General features: G+C 36.7%; 1 protein-coding gene and 1 non-coding gene across 2 annotated transcripts in view; both read left to right on the plus strand.

The window, feature by feature from the left end:
• Window positions 1–21,960, plus strand: part of ATRN (attractin) — a 147,745-nt gene that overhangs the window by 41,813 nt on the left and 83,972 nt on the right. The window contains exons 4-9 of the mRNA XM_023536675.1: window positions 4,157–4,285; window positions 8,049–8,254; window positions 9,292–9,460; window positions 19,722–19,812; window positions 20,722–20,965; window positions 21,718–21,901. Coding sequence (XP_023392443.1) covers window positions 4,157–4,285; window positions 8,049–8,254; window positions 9,292–9,460; window positions 19,722–19,812; window positions 20,722–20,965; window positions 21,718–21,901 — 1,023 coding nt within the window. The remainder of the gene's footprint in view (window positions 1–4,156; window positions 4,286–8,048; window positions 8,255–9,291; window positions 9,461–19,721; window positions 19,813–20,721; window positions 20,966–21,717; window positions 21,902–21,960) is intronic.
• LOC111746921 lies at window positions 17,835–17,963 on the plus strand. The gene has a single exon (XR_002783326.1). It is a non-coding gene; the product is annotated as a small nucleolar RNA SNORA11 (small nucleolar RNA).

Here is a 21,960-nt window from a genome sequence, read left to right on the forward strand (position 1 = left end):
GAGAATTTTTAGGTTTCTATAAAAAAATTGGTCAACTGATAGTAGAAATGAATCCACTGATTATGTTTAAATTTAATTTATGATGTAATAATTCGAGTATGAATTTTCTAAAATTATAGTAAGAAAAATATTTGTTTTAAAATCGAAATTTACCTGAAACACAAAAACCTCTAAAGCATTGATATGCAGAACAATTTGAAAACCATTGTTTAGGCCATGGGGCACTGTCACAGATGGGGAGCTGAGGAGTGCTATTGGGTCAGGAGGACTTTGGATGGAGGAATCAACCCACTGGTGACGTGCTGGGGGCCCAGAGTAGAGAGAACCTGGCAGCAGGTAGTTCAGCCAATAAAGAAAAGAAGAACCACACAGGATTCAGAAGACGTAGACTTTTAATCTGAGTTCAGCCCTAGACTGTGTGTGAACTTGAACAGGTAATTCAAGTCTCAAGTCTTCAGCTTCTAAAACCTAAAATGAAGGTATTGAACTATATTTTCTCTGGGTGTACTGCAGACTGTGAAGTTTAATTTGATTTCAAACTAGTTGATCACATTTATCTTTTATATATTGAAGTTCTGAGTAAAATTTGTTTAATAAACAGAGTTCTATTACTAGACAAATTTGAGAACCACTGGAGCAAGTCTTTTCTAGTTCTACAGCTTTATGATTTTGTGGTGCATTCAGTTCAACAAATGCATAAATATAGCACCTTTGTGGAGCAGCTGTTCAGCTAGGACCTGTTGGTAGGGAAATGCAGAGGTGGTAGTAGTGATGGGGCAGTGAGAATAGTTTTCCTCTCTTTTTAGACTTTTATTTTTAGAAAGTCATATGTTAATAGGCAGTTGTTTAGACTGTGAGGAAGAGCTGTTAGGAAGTCTTGTGAAAGTAGGAGTCAGTCTATCCAGCACACAGTTAAAACCTTGGTCAGACCATGGCACAGTTTGAGAAAGCCATCAAAAGCAGGCACATCTCTTATGTTCTTGGACCCTCCTTTGCCAGTCAGAAGTATAGACCTTGCCTGCCTCTGCCCTTGCTGGGCTTCTACCTGCAACTTTCCAGATCTGTCTTATTTTCCTTCCATATTTCCCTGCCCTGGAGCAGCGAATGGTCTTGTAAGGAGACAGGTGTGTCAAACTGAGGAGCCCGAGGTATTTTCAGAGAGCCCATGTCTGTCTGGGACAGTTATGGGGAATTAAGAAATTATTTTAGTTCAGCGATTTTCAAAAATAATTCTAAACAGTTAGAAACTGTGTTTAAAATATAAGATGAAGAACCCCAAGGCAGGCAGTTCTTAATTTGCTCAAGTTGAACAACTATTGCAGTCTAAGCTATGCCTGCATTTATCTCTTTACTTAGGGGCAAGGGATAGGGAGGTGGGAGGTAGCTCAGGTTGACAGTTGAATGTCACGCCCACACATTTTCCATTGCCTTGCACTCTGGGTTGAGGCTGTGTTTGTGTTCATTTACTTTGTAATAGTTTATTTTTGTCATAAACCAGTTGTTTTATTTTTACACTGGGAGAAAACAGCACATTCCAAAGGTGTCACAATTTCAAGTTTTTGAAATAAAAAGCAAACACATAAGCTCCTCTGACAGTGGGAAAGCTGATCCCCTCTCTCTGGCATTGTGGTCATCTAGTACAGATGGCCCTTTCACCCCTGCTGTGACTCCATTCTTTTCCTTCTACCCATTCTCCCATTCATCTTCTACACTGAAGTGTCCCCACCATATAAATAAGAAATACCATTAGCCACCACTTAATGAGCTCCTCCTGGTGTAGGCCATTGTTTAAGCACTTCATGTGCTTTAGCAGTTTGATTCTCATATCACTGTGAGGTAGATAGGATTTCTCTTATTGTGCATTTGAGGAAACTGAGGCTCAGAGATGTCAGTGATGTGCCCAGGCATGGGGAGCAAGGATCAGAGTGCATATCTCTGATCCTGAAGCTCATGGCAGCATAACAGAGTGCACAGTCTCCCACGTGTGACTGAAACTCCCAGTTCTTTTCTGTGCTAGGATTTCTTTATGTGAAAGTTGCTTTTGACATAGCCATTTCTAGGTGGCCCTGTTTTTACTTACCCTTTCAGCATTTCAAGGGGTTCTGGTGTATAAAACTGATGAAAGCATGATGATGGTTGAAACCTTCAGTTAGGTCTCTGATCAAATGTCATCTCTTGCAAGAGACACCTTTTCTAACTGTTCTTTCTAAAGTAGCACCTTTTTGTTCTTTTACTTTGTTCTCTTTCCCTTTATAGTTTTTATCTCTGCCTGGCATTATATATACACATTGGGGACACAGTGTGTGCGTATCTATTCTTATTTGTTGTTTTTCTAACATGAACTTTGTGAGGGCAGGAACAACTTCACTGTTGTGTTCCTGGTACCTAGAAACATGACTCACAGGTAGTAAGGGCTTAGTAAATATTTGCTAGTTGATTATATAGTAGAAAATGCTTCACTGTTTTGTAACCCCTGGAGCACCTTCAGAGTCCTAGGGTTCCTAAAGTTCTGTCTTCATATTAAACTCTCATTGAATGAAAATCCTGGCCCCTCCTCCACCTCATACACTTCTTGTGTATTCTTTCAGTCATTTTTTATATGCACTTATGTAAATACATGCAAATGTACATTTATTAGCATTTTGATGTATTTTCTTCACCCGATATCATATTACATCTTATATTCTCTTTTACAGATATTACACCATAAGCATTTCCTATGTCACTTAAAGTTTCCTCAGAGCTTTTAGGATCTCACTTTTAGGCCTACTCTTTTGCAGCTTGTTTTTTTCCTCTGCTTATCAGAATGCCTAATGGCCTCCTTGTTAGTCCTGCAGACCTGCAGATATGTCATGATTCATTCAACCAACTTACTGTGGATAAGCATTTAGGTGTTTTTCAACTTGTTGCTGTACTGGGTAGTGCTGCAGTGAGGATTTTTGTATGTTTGTCTTTGTGCACATGAGCAAGTGTTTCTTCTACAAATAAATAGAATTGCTAGGTCATAGTGAATGAGCTTTTAAGATTGTTATAGGTCCTGAGGTGGGAGTTTACCTGATGTGTGTCCTCAGAAAGCAAAGAGGCCAATGTGGCTGGGGTCGAATGAGTGAAGGGAAGTAAGTAATAGATGAGATAGATATCTGTTCATGGGATGGCGTTGTGTGTGGAGCAGACTGCACAGGGCCTGGTAAAGAGTTAGGCTTTTACAGAATGAGGTGATTGTGTTGGTGATGATGATAATGCATCAATAATTAGTCTAAAGATGTGAGCATAAGAAGAAATGCAGAAGATAAATAAACATAGGAAAAATGATTAACCTTAGGATTATAAAAGAAATTCAAAATCACAATTAAAAAATACTTTTCACATTAAATTAGATAAGCTAAAATAGGACTGGAAATTCTTCTTGGTCGTAGAGTAAGGCAAGATGGGCCTTTTTTTACTGATGGGATTTTAAATTGGCATATTTCTTTTGGAAAGCAAATTGGTATTATGGATCAAGAGCCTTAAAGCCATCATTTAGACCCTTTAACTTAGCAATTTTTTCCCTCTCCATGCCCCCAACAAATACTATTGTGTGCTGGGCTCTGAGTGAGATCCTAAAAGCTCTGAGGGAACTTTTAGTGACATAGGAAATGCTTATGGTGTAATATTTGTAAAATAGAATATAAGATGTAATATGATATCGGTTAGGCAAAGAAAATAGATCAGGCTAATAAGTGTTGAGATTATGGATGTTTGTTTATTGAGCTTATTTATATTTTTACTTTTTGTCTTTCAATAGTGTATATTCAGCATTCATCAACTCAAAGTTTGTTGCTTTCTGTGATTGTTAGAGGTTTACTCAGTTTTTCAGAGAAGCATTATGAAAAATTTTATTTAAAAAAATAATAGCACCATTGATTTCAAATCTCAATAGAAATATAATCTAGAATAAAAGATAGCCTAACAAAAGATTCAGAACTGTTCCTCAGAGGATCTAGAACTAATAAGATAGCACCATACATTTATTACACATTTATCACAGAAATTTCCCCCTTCCTGGAAGTGGCTTTTTAAATTAGAAGGATGAATTCCATCTTTGAATTTGTGTCTGCCACCATGTGATATGTCTGCGATTGTGCTTCCCTTTAAAAGAAATGTGTTTTCATTTCAGCGGCCTCATCGTTCCCGAGAGAGACGGCAATGAGACTGTCCCCGAGGTTGTTGCCACATCAGGTTATGCCCTGCTGCATTTTTTTAGTGATGCTGCTTATAATTTGACTGGATTTAATATAACTTACAAGTAAGATATTTAAGTCTAATATTTGTGATTTTACACAAAAGACCATACACTTTGTTTTAACAATAATAATGACTAACATATATTGAGGGCTTATAGTGTGCCAGGCATTGCGCTAAGCAGTTTGCATGGATTTTCTCATTTAAAGGTTTTTAAAAACTCAGGTATGGGCACTATTTCTCTACTTGTTTTATAAATGAAGAAACTGGTGGGAAATGATAAATTGTCCAAGTAGTGGGACCACAGTATCAACTCAGGTCTTGCTACTGTTGAGCTTCTTCTGGAATAGAGGCATTTTCCTGCTATTGGATAAAAACAACGGGTTTTCGCTAAGGACAATTTAAAAAATAGTAGTTTTCATGTACTCAGTAGTTGGTCCATTGACGACAGCTTAGTTGCAACCGGTTACAAAGAAAATCTGGACAGAGTTAGGCGGCTTTTGGAATTTGTTGTGATAGGAGAGAGGCTAACGTTTGCGGGGTTTTGTTTTTTGTTTTTTTGTTTGTTTTTTTGTCTTAAGAAATGTACCTTTTCGTAAATAGTTGAATTCAGAAAATGCCATAAGCAAGTGGTTTGCGATAAAGAGCTTCTGTGGCTCACAAAGCCTAAAATACTGTTTGGCTTTTTACAGAATAAGTTTGCCAGCTCCTGGCATAGGCAGTAACTTCCACTTGTAACCTTTATAATGTGTTCTTTTTCCGCCCATTTTTTTAGGATCCCAGTATTCATTCAGGCCAATGTAAAGCTGTCTCTATCTTGACTGGTACCCAGGGTTTGTGACTTGGCACCCTGGACAGCTTATCACAGTACTAGCAAGGTGATTTTTAGTGACACAAGCAGACATAAAAGCTAGGTTGAGGGGAGAGGCTGATGAGTTTGGTTGGGTCCATGTGAGATGTCTAAGCAGGACATTGATATTCGGATCTAGGACTTAGAATTGCTGTCAGGGATGGGGATGTCATCTGGGAGTCTTTGGCACATGGACAGTGACTGAGTGGCCTATAGAGCATGTGCACAGCGAGGAGAGGAACAGCAGAGGCAACTAAAGGACAGAGGAATGCCAGTGGCCTTTGTTGTTATAGAAGCCCAGAAAAGAAAGTCTCAAGAAGGAGGAAACTGGCAGCTGTGAGGCTGAGTAAGCAAAGGCAGCTCTAGATCACCTTAGCTGGGGAGAGTGGTACCAGGGGCCTGGTGGGAACACAGTTCAAAAAGGAAGATTAAAAAGTCATGGCATTGAAAGTAGGGCATTCTATGAAGAAGTTCCTTTCTGACAGGGATGAGAGAGAGGGGAGATGTTGGTTTATGACAGGTCTTCTCAAATTTCACATGCATAGGGATCTTCTGGAGGGCTTATTAAGGCACAGATTCCTGGGTCCTACCCAGAGATTATAGTTCAGCAGAGCTGGGGCCTGAGAATCTGTATTTCTGATAAGCTTTTAGGTGATGCTGCCGCTACCTGTCTGTGGTCCACATTCTGAGTAACATTGTGCTGGCCATTCATCCAGGCCCCATTCCGGGTTCCCTGTAGGTACCTAGGTCATGGGCTAGAAGGCACAGGCTTCACTGTTACATGGCCCCTCACTGTAGCAGTCTTGAGGGAGAAGAGAAACTCCAGGGAGGGTGCCCCCTAGGAGAGAAGGCAATTTAAGCATTCCTCAACATTGGGAAGCCCTTTGCCCATCATCACTAGAGAGCTCTTCTCCTAGCTCTGTAGCCAGTATCTTCCCCAGGAATCCATGTTTTTCTTACCTTGGTTGGTGCAGGAGGAAGCCTTGATCTCCTCTAGAGACCAGAATTAGTATTTGTTAAATGAGGAAGCCTTGATCTCCTCTAGAGACCAGAATTAGTATTTGTTAAATGAAGAAATGATGACTTTATTGTAGCTTCTTGGTTCCAAGATCTCTATTTTTTAAAAAAGAGTCCTAAACTCTTTTAGGGGTCCAAGACTCTATGAAAAGCCAAATAAAATGATGGTTTTTATTCCCAGAAAAATTCCCTGAAGCATATGCTAAAACACTGTCATTCATATTCTCAGTGTCCTTGGGTTGTACTAAATCCTAGCTTTGGGCTGACATCAGCTGGAGGGCCATTGAGACTTGCACCCACAGCTACTCAGGTGTTCATTAATTTTCTTTTAAAAGAGAAAAACAAATAGTTATGTTTTATTTTCACAGAAATTGGCACTCTATCTTATTTCTCATTCTAAGTTATATTTTAAGCACAGAAAATGAATTAGATTAATTTTCTCATTACTTCAATTTAGACAGATATACAAGGAGATGTTTTGATGTATTACCTGCCATTTTCACGTTTTAGAGATTTAAAAATAAATTTTGTGTTTGGAGATGTTATGTAACTCACTACTCTAAAGAGTGCTCAGTATTAATTTTGGTACTTGAAGTAAACCTATGCCTAAAGACATTTGAACGGAGAGGTTGCGGTTTCAAGGGGAAGTTGAAGTTATACTTTCCCTCCTTTAATTTAAAAGGTGCTATGGGTTACCTCTTCCTTTTTGTATTTCAATGACATTAAGTTTTGGTTATACTCTACTCCCTCACGTATGGTTAATAAATGTGTCTGTAGGAAATTATTTGACATATGGTTGTAAAGCCTAAGTTTGAACACATAATGGACATGCTGTACCTCAGTTTTCTTTTAGGCCTTTTATAAAAATGAAGTGTGATTGTTGTAGTTGTTTCAGCAGGTATTAATACCAATCTGAAATTAGACTATCTTTTTTAAACTTTTGCCTTACAAGGCCTTTTCTTAATAAAGATGAAATTGACCTTTATTGAAGCTTTACTTATATGTACGTACTATTATATAGAAACAATAGACACTTACTTACTAGAGGCCTACAAGAATGTCATTCAGCTTTTTTACTGAATACCTTATTCTTTTAACTGGAGCTTAAAAAGTAGGCATACAGATTATAAACTATATATACAAGTATTTATAAATTTTTATGATAAGTATATCATAAACTGATATTTAGGTGTAGGCATGAACATGAATTAGCTGTTTTTGTAACTGATTGCTGATTTTCTGACATGCTTTGCTACCAGATTTCTTTTGGGTTTTCTTTACAGGCCTTAGAAGAAATCTGTACTCTTAAAGTATCTTGATAATTCAGTTATCCTCCCTCTCTTAAAAATCTGAATTATGTCTTTTCAAAGTGCTGTCAATATAATTATCTTAAGTCATATTATTATGAGACACATTATAGTTAAACTCCTATATTAAGCTGGTTTTCCCTTTTCTTCCATCTCAGATGAGTAGATAAACTTATTAAGGACTTTTAGATACACAGACCTGAGCAATCTTTTTAAAAATTCTGTAAACTTTCAGAGACTCTCCAGAGGGATACATATATATACCATGAAGCTGGTAGTATATTGTTGGCAGTTTGTTATACCCTTTTCCTTTCCATACTTTAAGCATGTACTTGGCAGTTTTGTAATGCTCATCATTTGTGGGCTACCAAGAATAGAATTGTCATCCCACCTTTGAGAAGCTAAGCCTGGATATTTCAAGAATCTCTCTTTGTAATTTCTTGTTTCTTCTTAAGAGAATTCAATGAGGTTGATTTGATTAGCCATGCAGTGTTGTGTGACCCCATTTAGGCCAAATGGTAAGTACTGCAGTTATGCTTGTGAATGAACTGGAGAGACAGTGTGATTCTTAAACCTTGTGTAAGAGGACGTTCTGCTAAATTATTCCAGGTTTTGTTTTGTGTTGATCGAATTTTCTCCCACTGCTTTTATAGTTTTGACATGTGTCCGAATAATTGCTCAGGCCGAGGAGAATGTAAGATCACTAATAGCAGCAACATCGTTCAATGTGAATGTTCTGAAAACTGGAAAGGTGAAGCATGTGACATTCCACACTGTGTAAATAACTGTGGTTTTCCTCATCGAGGCATCTGCAATTCAAGTGATATCAGAGGATGTTCTTGCTTCCCAGAGTGGCAGGGTAGGAGCTTCTTTCATTTTTCTTCTAATTTACAGTATATTCCTAGTTTAATAAATTGTAGATTAGTCCTAGTATCTATACCATTTATGTTAGTCAAATATCAGGTAGTGTTTAGATTTTCACACCTTTTTATTGGGCTTCTTACTAATCTTCGAATTTCATAGATGTGTGATTGTGGTCTCTCTAGAATTGTGGAAGGGTTTGACATTCTTTGCAATTCATTCATGAAAGTTGGAGAACTTGGTCTCAGCCATAAGAAGACATAGCAGAGATCAAAGGCCGGGAGGTGGGACAAGAGCTGACAATAATGGTATCTCCTCAGAAGCTTTCAATAAATTCAGAGAAAATTGGTGTCAGTTATATAGTAGAATTCTAAAGCAGTCAGCTAATGGGATTATCTGCAGATAAAAATTATGAAAGAAGCTTTAGCAAATTCTTTAAGGGGTGGGTGATAATAGCTGTTACTGATTTTCTTTATATATTTATCCCTTCTTCAGACCACTTTTATTTTGAAAGGAAATGTGCTTGTTTAAATGCTTTAGTTTGTTTGGTTTAGCTGACATCTAGGGTTAAATAATTAAACTGTTTGAGTACCTACCACGGTGCAAATGTTGCAGCAGAAGCCAAACCTCCCAAGAATGGTGTTTCTTAATTTGCTAGGAAATGGGTAGTTTATATTTTTACTCCAGAGACTAGTCTTTACATTTTAACTCTGAAGTTTTTTATTTGAATTAATAATTCCTTTGTCCACTCTTTCCTCTGAAGGCTGCTTAAACAAACAAACAAAAATACTAAAAATTTCTAACCTGGATATGGTCAGATGATCATTAGAAACTATGTGATTGTGAATTTTATGAGAGATTACCATTGTTCACTAACTTTGAGTAAATTAAAAGCACAAATTAAAGGGATTTACCTCATATTTAGATACTAAAGGAAAGACTATTCTTTAGATATTTGTTACATTTAGATGATTAAAATTTGAAATACAGTAATTTTAAAGCTGCATTTTATGAAGTTAATTTGTTTTTTTTTAGGTCCTGGATGTTCAGTTCCTGTACCAGCTGACCAGTCATTTTGGACTCGAGAAGAATATTCTAACCTAAAGCTCCCCAGAGCCTCTCACAAAGCTGTGGTCAATGGAAATATAATGTGGGTTGTTGGAGGATATATGTTCAACCACTCAGATTACAGCATGGTTCTAGCGTAAGTTATTTTAAACACTTTTCCAAGATGCCTAGTTTTCCATTTTGAAAATTCATGAAGTAGAGATAAGCAAAAAGAAATCATCAGTAATTCCATTACCTGGGAAAATGGAAGGTAATGGAATTACCTATTAATATTTTGGTAGTAGTCCCGACTTTTTGACATTCGTAGTGTTTGAAATTGGGGACACAAAGAATTCATTATGATAGGCCAGAATTCATCTTTTCCAGATACTGTCTCTCATATTTTGCTTTAGGTACATATAGTAGGTTTTCTGTAAATAGGGGATGACTTTATCTCTTTATTTAATTAATATATCTATAGGTCAAATAGTTTGAATTTATAGTTTGCTAGTGGAAATAATACCACCGTCTGATATTTCCCAGATTTCAGGGTCTAGTTGCTGGTACCATACCACTCATCTGTGTTGTCCCAATGAAATTAGCTATGTAGATTGATTTTGGGGAGAAATTTATCAATACTTACTCATGCTGATTTTGTGCCCTGGCAATATTTTCTAGGTATTTTTTATTAATGAAGGTTGTCAAAACCCAGCACTTGTTCTTTAAGTGATTATGGAAATAGAATAGTGGTGGCATAGTTTCTAAAACCCTCCAAATATATAGTGAAGCACACAGAACAACTAAGATAGCAAAATCAAAAACACATGAGTCACATCTATAACAAAAGTTGGTCAGAGGTATCTACACAAATGGGTGGGGCTAAAGCACTCATGATAGCTGCAAGATCTGTGTGGTATCAGTATCTGTGCAGGAGTAAGCAAAGGGGAGCGATGGGCCCACCAACAGGCTCCAGTATTCTTGAAAGAGACTCACTCAAAAGCTCAGCCAGCTGTTTTGAGAACAACAGCTGGAATTGGAAAGATTTTGTGTATTCTAGAAATGGAGTGAGTTCAAGGAATCTGTAGTAGGATCTGAAGGGGCTGGAGCAATTTGTGCCGTATTAACTTTCAAAATGAACCAGCCATAGTCTTTTTGCAGGGGCTCCACTTTGAAGAGAAACTGCTGGGAGTAGAACTCAGAGAACAGGATAAGGGCAGTAGAGACAAATTAAAAGGAAGTCCAGTTAACAGGGAAGGGAACAAAGTTAGGAAATCTCAGCAAGTAAGCTGCTATATATTTGACACTGTACTATAACAACAAAAGAGTGAGCTAGAGAGCTGAGAAATTAGAAAAACTATCCTAAACCAAGCCTTTCCTGTGAAAATTCAGGAAAAAGTAATTTTACTTAAAATTGAGCAACAGTAAAATATCAAGGTCAAATCTCATAAAAAGTTGTTACAAGAGAAAAAGAGACTAAGGAGTAGAATAATACTTCATATATAAAGATAGAAAAATATGCTCACCAAAGTGATGAAAATTATAATAGTATTCCAAAACAAAAATACAATTAGAAAACATAAAAGAATAATACATCAGAACTAGAAAAATTCAGAAATGAGATAACAGAAGTTAGGAAAGAATTTTAAAATAATTTTAGACTTGCAGACAAACCTAGAAGGAACACACAGTGAATAAACACAACATATACTCCTTTAGAAACAGAATATGAAAAATAAAATTTTTTTAAATCATAAAGAAATGTAAGTCACTTTCCCCTGTTCTTTATGGTAAGTGCAATTAAAAATACTGGACATTATATATAAAACAAACATGAGGAAACTCTGAAAGGTAGAAAGAAGACAGTCTTGTGCGAAGCCTCTGGACCCAAAGGAAGACATACTGGCAGATTCCAAGGGTAGTCTTTTGTCTCATATATCTGAGACTTGGTGTTGAAAAATTGGCAATCTGGAAATGCCAATAGGCACAAGCCGAAGAAACCCCAGGGAAAACCTGTTCTGTCTAGCCCAAAGACCAGGAAAGGGACAGCTTAGCAAGACAGAAACCTTTTAGACAATAACCACTCTATTCCAACCAAATACCACAGAAAGAACTGTGACCTCACCCCAACCCTTGCCAGCAAAGTCTGCAGTGGAGAGTCTAGGTTTCTACCCTTGCCAAGATGTGGCGGTACTGTAACCTGCCCCCTGCCAGGGTAGTGTTAGAGAAGGCCAATTAGGGAGCTGGGACTTTTTTCTCTACCAAGTGGTAATGAGGCTTCCTCCGTCCCTGCAATATCAGTGGAGACCTTGTGGGGAGCCTGGATTTCTGCCCCCACCTGGCAGTAGCAGCAATAATGATTCAAACTTCTTCCCCACTGGGGTGATGTCGGAGGAGGCCTTCTCCGACAGATTTAAATAAGATCCAGCGTCTCATGTTGTGATACCAAAAATGTTTAGATTTTAACTGAAAGTCATTTGTCATGCTAAGAGCAAGGAAAATCTAAACTTGAATGAGAAAAGGCACTCAAGAGAGGCTGACACCAAGATGACACAGTTATTAGAATTATCTGACAGAGAATTTAAAGCAACCATTATAAAAATGCTTCAAGAAGCACTTAGAGAAACACCTATAACAAATGAAAAATAGAAAGTCTCACCAAAGATACAAAAAAAAAAAATACAAAAAAAAATTGGGGAACTGAAAAATAACCAAAACAAAAACCTCAGTGGATAGGCTGAACAGCAGAATGGAGAAGACAGAGAAAAGAATCAGTGAACTTGAAGCTAGAACAGTAGAGATTCTTCAATTTGAACAACAGAGAAAATGGAGTATTAAAAAATGGACAGAACTTCAGAAGCCTATGGGCTGTAACCAAAAAATTCTTAACATTTCTGTTACCAGAGGAATTCATTAAGATGAGAAAGAGGGTGTGTCTGAAAAAGTATTTGGAGAAATAATGGCCAGAAATTGCCCAGATTTGGAAAGAGACACGCACATATGGATTTAAGAAACCAAGCGAACTCTAGCAATCCTTTGACTGCCACGGGGCTTTATGGGTTTACAGTCCACTGATTCTTTCTCATTCCTCCTTTCATTCTCCTGCTCAGGCATCATACGTTCTTTTCATTTTTCGAATCTCTACCACATTTTTTCCTATTTTCATTCTTAACTAATGGCCTTGCTTCCTGTTTCTAGCTTGAACAGTAAAGGATATCAGAGAGGACTTGCGCAAACTCCCACCACCACATTTAGCCATTACCTACATCTATGCTCATTTATTCTGTCTTCTGTTTCTGTATGTCAGAGCTGTCCAGTAGACAGTTTCTGTTTCAGTCATGATGCTCTGTATACTGTCATGTCATACTGTCATGTCACTAGCCACACATGGTTATTGAGCACTTGAAATGTAGCTAGTTTGACTGAGGAGCTGAATATTAAATTTTTAATTCTTAGTCCTCCCTTTATTTGATCTTTCACTAACACGTGATACAGCCAGTCCTTTCCTCCTCTTTTAAACACTTTCTTCCTTTGGCTTCCACGACACCACATTGTCTTGATATTTTTTCTGTTTATTCCTTCTCAGCCTCCTTAGCTGATTCCTTTTCAACTGATTGACTTTTGAATGGTGATGTGCCCCACGGTTCAGCATTTGGTCCTCTTCTGTGAGAGTGTGTATTCACTCTCTTGGTGATCTCATGTAATATCTTGGCCTTTGTGCTAGTGGCTCCCAAATTTATATCTGCAGCCTGGACTTTTCACCTGAACCCATATTTGCACCTCTTTATTTGACATGTCAATCTTTTGGCCATCTAATAGACATCTTAAACTCAGTGTGTACATAACTAATTTTTCCTTCAAGACTGCTTTTGCCCCGGGTGTCCCTCAGTTAATGACCACTCCATCCTTCTGTTTGCTTAAGCCAAAAATTTTAGAGTCATCCTTGACTTCTTGTTTTTTCACACCCTGTATCAGCATATGTATTAGTTACCTCTTGTTGCACAACAAAATACCACAAACTTAGCTTAAAACAATACAAATTAATTACCTCATAGTTTCTGCTGGTCAAGATCTAGGCACAGCTTACCTGGGTCCTCTGCAGTTAGAGCGTCACCTGGCCTGTGTCTTCTCTAGAGGTTCAGCTGGTGAAGAATCCATTTCCAATCTCACTCAGATTGTTGGCACACTCCATTTCTTGGTGGTTGTAGGACTGGTGGCCCCTGCTTCTTGCTGGCTGTTGACTAGAGGCCACCCTCAACTCCTCAACTCTTAGAGGCTATCCACAGTTCCTTATCACTTGAGCTTCCCTCAAATGGTTTTTTACTTCATAAGGCCACAAGGAGAGTCTCTAGATTGAATCTGCTAGCAGGATGGATATCACAGAAAGGACCTCTCATCGTCTCTGCCGTATTCTGTTGGTTAGAAGTGCACATAAGGAGAGAGTAGTATACATGAGTATGAACATCAGGAGGCAGGGATCATGAGGACCACCCTACTGTTTGTCTGCCACAATATGTCAGTGAATCTTGTTAGCTCTGCCTTTAAAATCTATCCCACTTTTCACTACTTCTAATGACGCAACCCTGAGAAGTAAAGGTAAAATTAAAGGTGTGAAGGTGATTGTTCCTTCCACTGTTTTGGTAGATATTATGAAAGTCATATGTTATACCATGTATGTAATTTTACCCTTGCACCTGACATCATCCTTCTCTCTCAAAGCAGGAAATCTAGGAGTCATTTTGATATTTCCTCTCCTTCACCTTCTCATAATCTCATATCAGGCTGTCACCAAATGCATGTCATATTCATTCTTTTCCCTCAGTGACCAGCCTGCCATTATCTCTCACCTAGGCTTCAATAGTAGATAGATACCTATCAAGGCTATTTCCATTCATTTCTCTTAATCCAGTTTCTAAATATTAATTGGGATGATATTTTTAAAGTATAAACCATAGCATTTACTACCTTTTTAAAACCCACGAGTGGCTTCCCATTGGACTTAATGGGCCTACATGATCTGACTACTCCTTACCTTTCCAGACTCAGTTTGTTCCCTTCCTACCTTCATCCACTGTACTCCTATCCCACTAGCCTTCTTTCTTGACCTAAAATTCACCATGTGCATCCTAATTTTTAGGGCCTTTGAGCTTGCAGTTCCCTCCGCCTAGAATGTTCCTGCTGTTGCACCTCAGGGCCAATGTCTTATCACCCTTTAAGTCTCAGTTTAACAGTCCACAGAGAGATCTTTTCTGACCATTCAGTCCTTTTTCATAGTTTTCATTTCTTTAGAGCAGTGTTAATAATTCTTTATTCTGTCTGTGTCCATTGTTGTGCTTGTTCATTTTCTGCTTTTTCTACTATAAGTTCTCCAAGATTAAAGACCCTGTTGACTCACTCAGGTCAGAGCTTAACTCATAGAACATGTATAAGTATTTATCACATGAATGGGAGAGTAAATGAATTATGGTTGACCCATGAACAACATGAGGGTTGGGGCTGACCTCCCGGGCAGTCAAAAATCCCCATATAACTACAGTTGGCCCTCTGCATGCACAGATTCCCAACCTTTGAGTTGACCGTTGAACAATATGAGTTTGAACTACACTGGTCAATGGAACCGCACAGGTCAAATGAACTGTGGTCAGCTGAAAAATATCTGCTTCTCAGTGGACCTCTGCAGTTCAAACCTGTGTTGTTCAAAGGTCAACTGTGTTTATTTCCTTCACATATATTTGTTCCTGGAAATATTAATGTCACCTGCTTATTTGGTATACCTCATGAGCCACATTTTTTTTATAGGCTAACATTTTTTTCCACTTGTACTTGATCAAACCATATGTTTGTAGCTTTGTGTATTTCATGTAAATGTTAATATAGTTTGAAAGAAATTTTTACCAACTCATGAAAAGTAAATGTAGTGACTCCTTTTAGAAGAAATATTTCTGGAACTTAAATAAAATAAAATTTACCATTATCTATACGCATATAAGCATATTTCAAGAATTGCTGTTACTCTCTTTCCTCTACAACCTCATTAACCCCAAACTTTTAAGTTACATTATAAAGCAGTTCCCATTTTATGGCACCTAAGGGTCCTCTTGCAAAACAAATGGTCTTTGTTTTCCGCATTAAGATTTCTAATTGAAACTTCATCACTGAATTTCCTTCCCTTGAACAAAAGAGAGTTTTCTAAAAGGTTTTTAAAAATAGTAAGAAATTGAGCAACAGGGAACCAAATAAGGAAAGGATAATAATCCAGTAAACTTTAAAATAGACTCACAGGAAGAGCAAGACCAACCCTTTTTCTCTGCCCTACAGAAACCATTGGGTGAGATTCTGAGCGTTCTCACTAGCCCCAAATCTGGAAAGAAGCAAACTGAGTGGGTATCATTGCCTTTTCATTCTTTTAACTGAAGAATAGGAGAAATAGTTGCTGGGGAGGATCAGGTGAAGGAGGTCGGGGGGTGCAGAATTTGATCAAATGTCTGACTGCCCAAAAGTCAGGGCTTCTATTTTTTGGGTGTGCTTTGAACACTGAGGGTAGAACACTTACACAAAATCTCAGAGGAGAGGAGATTCTGGGTAATGTATTCCAATAGGCCTGAGCCCCAGCATTTCCTCAGACTTCAGGAAAGTGGATAGAATATAAAATATCAGCCCTCACGCTTGTATTAGGATGGAGAGACAAACTTGTCTTAAATGTAGTGGAAAAAGAATTATGAAATCACCCACACATTGCAAATAAAATTTGTAGAGAACAGTGTCTAACCACAAGCAAGGTGAAAGAAGTGACATTGTTACTAAGGGAAATAGTCTATGATGAAAAAATAAAGAGGAAGAAAGAACACAGCATGTAAAAGCTGACAAGAGAAAAAATAAATTCAAAGAGCAGTTCCTTCTAACTGCTTTGTACTACAGATCAACTTAACGAGAATTTGAATTTAGGAAAACGAGCTGAAAGGCAAGAAAATAATAACAATGAGATGAAATGATTACACACCTAAAGAAATACAAATAAATTGTATACAACAAAAACTAGAATGAAAATTGAATTACTGACAGCTTAATGGACATGAATCCAGTGAATACAGATGAAGAGGTTAAATTAATTAAGAGAAAAGCAAAAAATACATGGAAGACAGAAGAGCCAAATAAAGATAATTGCTGTCCCTGAAGAAAAGAACCTAATAGAAAACAAAAGGATTGGAATAGCACAAGATATTTCAGGAAAATTTTATAGTCGTTCAATAAGACCTGATTTGATCAAGTTACTGAACTTTTAGGATAAAGGACAAATTATTGAGTGGGAAGTCTCAGATAGTTCTGTACCTCCTGCTGGCTAGGGTCGTGCACAATCTCCGCAGAGCCTTCGCCATGGTCTTGGATGGCTAGTTGCTGTGATTGGAATCCCAGGCCACTGTGGGTGGCATCATGGTCATTGTGTCACCAGCCGTCCAGGAGGAGTTTGTGAGAGCGATGGCTGCAGCTCTGTGGAAGACCCCTGTTTCTGAATTCCCAAACTTTGTCTTTGCACATCTCCTTGTCAAAGTCTTAGAATTGGACAGTATTCCATTATCTTGGCCTCAGCTTCTAGAAGAAGGAGCATTGATTTTCTGCTTGGAATTTCTTATATGTTATTGCATTAATATTGACCTTGTATTGTGTTTGCTTTTCTGTGTTGTGAAAAGAGTGACAGCCTATGTATCCTTTGGCATTATATCTTAGCCAATTTATGGAGACCTGTCAGTCCCCTTATTGTCCTTTGACAAGCTCTTGGGCTGACATGTTGACTGAGGAGGATACAGATTGGGTACCCCCTGTGTCACTTGAAAGAGATATGGATTGGATCATTTGGCGTCTTGTTTCTGTGCTTCCTCTGTTTCTTTCAAGCTTGCAGAGACAGGCATCTGGCTTGAATACTAGGTGTAAATGTGTTTTCAGAAGCCATAGTAGTCCTTCTCAGGAAACACCTTCCATAGTTAGAATTCCACAAAAGTGTTGCAGTAGTATGCAGTCAGTTTTCCTGGGCGGATTTAAGTTATTTTAACCCTAAGTATAGTACAATATTGTGTTTTTTAAAAAAATAAAGATAGATATATAGAGAGAAAGAGAAGGGGAGAGAGAGAGGGAAGGGGAAAAGGAGGTATGGTGCAGAAAGAATAAGAATGATTGAGACTTCTTCAGGCTTCTAAGCAGAAAAGCAAACCCTATAAAAGGGAAAAAAAGACTGGCCTTAGACTTCTCCATATCATTGTTCAATACCAGCATTCACGGGAGCAGCATCTGCAGCGTTCTGAAGGGAAGAAAGGATGGTTCAAGAATATTATACCCGGACAAGGAGTCATTCAGCTGTAAAGATGGCAAGCAGATGCTGTTCTTAAAAACAACATAATTTAGAGAAAGGAGTACATACGAGCTCAGCTAGAAAAAGGCGACTAGACAGTGAAACCCAACCAATTAAGAATTAAAGACTTAAGGAGAAGTTGTAGTAAGAGGACTGTGAGGAGATTGATTCATCTAAAATATAGACCCAAGGGGTGTGATCAGAGCAGGGAGTCTGAAGAATGGCTTCTCTGTTTACAACACATCCAACAGGAATATGGGTTTACTCCTCACAGGTGGTAGAGTACTATGACCTTCCTGTGACATTATGCCCTAAACATGGAAAAGAAAAAAGAAAAACTATAGACTCAGTACTAAATAACTATGGAATTAAAGTTATAGAATGGAATGTGAATGTTACGAATCTGGGCAATGTAAAAATTATATAACAAAAATTGGGAGAAGTGGGAGGAAATGTGAGTGCTAAGATTTTCAACTTTAAAAGCAGAAAGTGAGTAGATCTGTCCAAAATTAAATTATAATTTAAAAACTAAAATGAATTTGACCTCTAAATTTTTCATATATTTTTTAGAATGTAGAATATTCAAATAATACATAAAATAATAGCTGATATTAACCTATGTACTATTCATATTTAATAAAAGTCATAATTTTGTTAAATTTGTTTCAGAGCATGTATAAAATATTAAGACAAAAGGAAAAGTTTAGAGAATAATGAATACTAATGCATTTACCACCCAGGTTAGGAATAAAACATTGCTGATAAAGTTGAAGACCCTTGCATGGCCTTCTAAAATCTCAGAGATAATCAATATCCTGATTTTTTTGGTGTCATTTGTCCACACGCATATTTTCACATTTTTAATATATGTGAACATATATTAGAATTAATAAATTTTCTGTTTTTAGCCTTTATAGAAATAGCATTCTGTAGTTCGCTTTTTTAGCTTTTATTGTTTTAAGATATATGTTGATAAAAGGTTGCTTGAGTTTATTTTTCACTTTGTGTAATTATTATATAAATAACTAGAATTTATTAATCCATTTTCTATTAATGAATATTTGTTTCCTTTTTTTCTGTTGTGGTAAAACTTTCTTACATCTTATTGACATAATATTTTTCATAATTAAAAACACTTGTATTATTCAGGGAACTTATAGAAAATAAACATTTAAAGTATAACGTTGGTTTCCCTTTGATTTTTTCTATTAAATTATATAAAAATTAAAATTAATATTTATTAAAAGGATCACCTATAGTATGATCCCCTTTATATATAGTGTCAATCTGTTCTTCTCTCTTTATATATGCATAGAAAAATGTCTGAAATGATGTTTACTTAATGATATTCATTTTTCGATGATGAAATGGGATCATTTTTAAAGATTTTAGCTCTTCATATTTTTGCATTGGTTACCTTCTTCATAATGTGTGTTATGATTTTAACGAGGACAACAGAGTGATGTTTTCCTTAAAGAAAAACTAAAAGTGAGTATTCTAAGATACTGAATGTGATTAAGCTACAATGTAAGAGTGTAAATTATTTTCTTTTTGGCATTTATTTTTATAAAATGTATTCATAATATAATTAAAATGTTATAATGGTATTCTAGCTTTCTTAAAAATATGGCTTTAAAAATCAATTAAATAAAACAAAGGGAAAGTTAGCAATTTTCTTCTAGTTATCATCTTTCTCAGTACCTAGCTTCAATTTCACATAATTAAATGAAAGAAAAGTTAACAGTATTAAAAACTTAAGTTCCTTGTGTATAGTGAAACGTTAAAGTGATTTAGACTGGGTATAGAAGAGGGATTTTAGGAACCATTAGAAACTTTCAGTAGATTTATATCTTTCCCATCTCTGCGCTGTGTAGCCCAGTCCCCCTTCCTGATCTCATATGCCCAGTGGGCCCAGGTGTTAGGTTCGTTTGCCCACGTGCCTTCCCATATGCATGGCAGATGTAGTGAACATCTCCAAACTAGATTATAACATAAATAAAAGGGTACAAGATTCTGTTTTGTCATTTGAGTGAAAATATGATCTTTTTTGTTTGTTTGTGTTTTGGTCTTTTTGCAGGTATGACCTTGCTTCTAGGGAGTGGCTTGCACTGAACCGTTCTGTGAACAATGTGGTTGTTAGATATGGTCATTCTTTAGCATTATACAAGGTAAAATGTCTCCACTCTGTACTTGACTAGAACCTCCACTCTTCTGTGGTGACTTTATCCTATTATGTGGTGGAAAAGCTATTTAGTGTTGGGTTTTTTTTTTTTTTCCTAATCTTTTTGATTGTAGTAAAATCCACATCAAGTAAAATTTACCGTCTTAACCATTTTTAAATGTATAGTTCAGTAGTATTAAATATATTCATAATGTTGTGCAAACATCACCATCTATCTCTGTAACTCTTTTTATCTCGTAAAACTCCAACTCTATGCCTATTAAACAATAAGTCCTCATTTCTTCCTTCCCATAGTCCTTGACAAGCACCATTATACTTTTTGTCTATGATTTTAACTTCCATATTGGTTTTTAATTGGGGGAAAACTTTCTATTTTGGGGGGAGAGGGTATATAATTGGCTAATGTATAAGTGGTAATTAAAGTTGAAGCTAATTTAACCCAAGAGATTTTAATGGATTCATATTGTACTGGGGTATTACAATTGTGATATTAAGTGGTTAAAAATTAATATAGAGTAGATTAGAGTTTATGTTCATTAACAAGGTTAACCAAGAGTAGCCACATTGCAATATAACTGAACAATCATTTTTATTTTTGTGGTTTATGGTAGGATGAGGGAACTTTTCAACTACTTTTCCAAGTCATTTTATTACCATAAAAGATTTTGTGTGAGGAAATCCAAGAAAAATGGCAAAGTTTTAGAGATATATGATATATGGTTTATTTTATTTTGTTCTTTTTGCCATCCTTTTTCTAGTAACTCACTGAAAGGTGCATTTTATTAACACTTTTTAAGCTAAGAATAATATTGAGGTTTTGAACTACTCTTTTTCTGTTCTCAGATTTGATCCTTTTAATGTTTTTTTAGAATTTTGTTCACATTTTTTTCCGTAGGATAAAATTTACATGTATGGAGGAAAAATTGATTCAACAGGGAATGTGACCAATGAGTTGAGAGTGTTTCATATTCATAATGAATCATGGGTATTGTTGACCCCTAAAGCAAAGGAGCAGTATGCAGTGGTTGGGCACTCGGCACACATTGTCACATTGAAAACTGGCCGAGTAGTCATGCTGGTCATCTTTGGTCACTGCCCTCTCTATGGATATATAAGCAATGTACAGGAATATGACTTGGGTAGGTATATTTCTATTCCAGTGGATTCTTTTGAGTGTCAAATTTTAAACCCGTACCCTATTATTATGTCTATTTAACAAGATTCAATCTAACCTAGACCCGATACTTTTTATCTTTATCTTTAAATGCAGCTAACGTTGCTGTATTACTAGTGACATTCAGATTATTGATGCTGCTATGTAATGTATATTTGTTACTATCAATTTGGCAAGGAGCCAAAGATGCACTATATGCTTTAGGTGTTGAAAATAAAACAAACAAACATGATTCAAAAATATTTTGAAGAAAAAAGTATTTGGATAGCCCTTTGGAGGCTGGTTTAGGGGAGTGTGATTTCCCCTTCCTATGTAATCTTTCTTTTGGCTAAATTTTATTATATCTGTTGTTGTGAAGTAGGAGTGAGTACCAGCTATAATTGATATTTTGAGAAAGTAGGCCCATAAAGTGCATCTGTTCAGTAAAGATCATGGGGAATTAAATATTCAATTAAAGGGAATCGAGTCTTTTAAATTTAATGTAATTCTTTTCCTACATGGCATATTAGAACATCAGAACATTTAACAGATTGAAATTTGACCACCTGGCTTTATTATAAGTTTTAGGTGGCCTTCCTTTAAAAATAAAAAGGTAAAAGGAAATTATACATATCAAGTCTCCTGAAATCTCTTCTTTTATCCTAAGTTATTTGGTAATTTTAAGTATTAAAGAGGAAGAGCCTGCAACATTTGCCTTTAACTGTTTTCCCTTTTCAGATAAGAACACATGGAGTATAATACATACCCAGGGTGCCCTTGTCCAGGGAGGCTATGGCCATAGCAGTGTCTTTGACCACAGGACCAGAGCCCTGTATGTTCATGGAGGCTACAAGGCTTTCAGTGCTAATAAATATCGGCTCGCAGATGATCTCTACAGATATGATGTGGACACCCAGATGTGGTGGGTATTTTTTTCTTGAGCTTTTACTTTAAAGGTGTGAATTCTGGCAGTTGCTGGCA

The sequence above is a fragment of the Pteropus vampyrus genome, unplaced genomic scaffold (genome assembly GCF_000151845.1).
Source record: "Pteropus vampyrus isolate Shadow unplaced genomic scaffold, Pvam_2.0 Scaffold7, whole genome shotgun sequence".
NCBI classification, from domain to species: domain Eukaryota; kingdom Metazoa; phylum Chordata; class Mammalia; order Chiroptera; family Pteropodidae; genus Pteropus; species Pteropus vampyrus.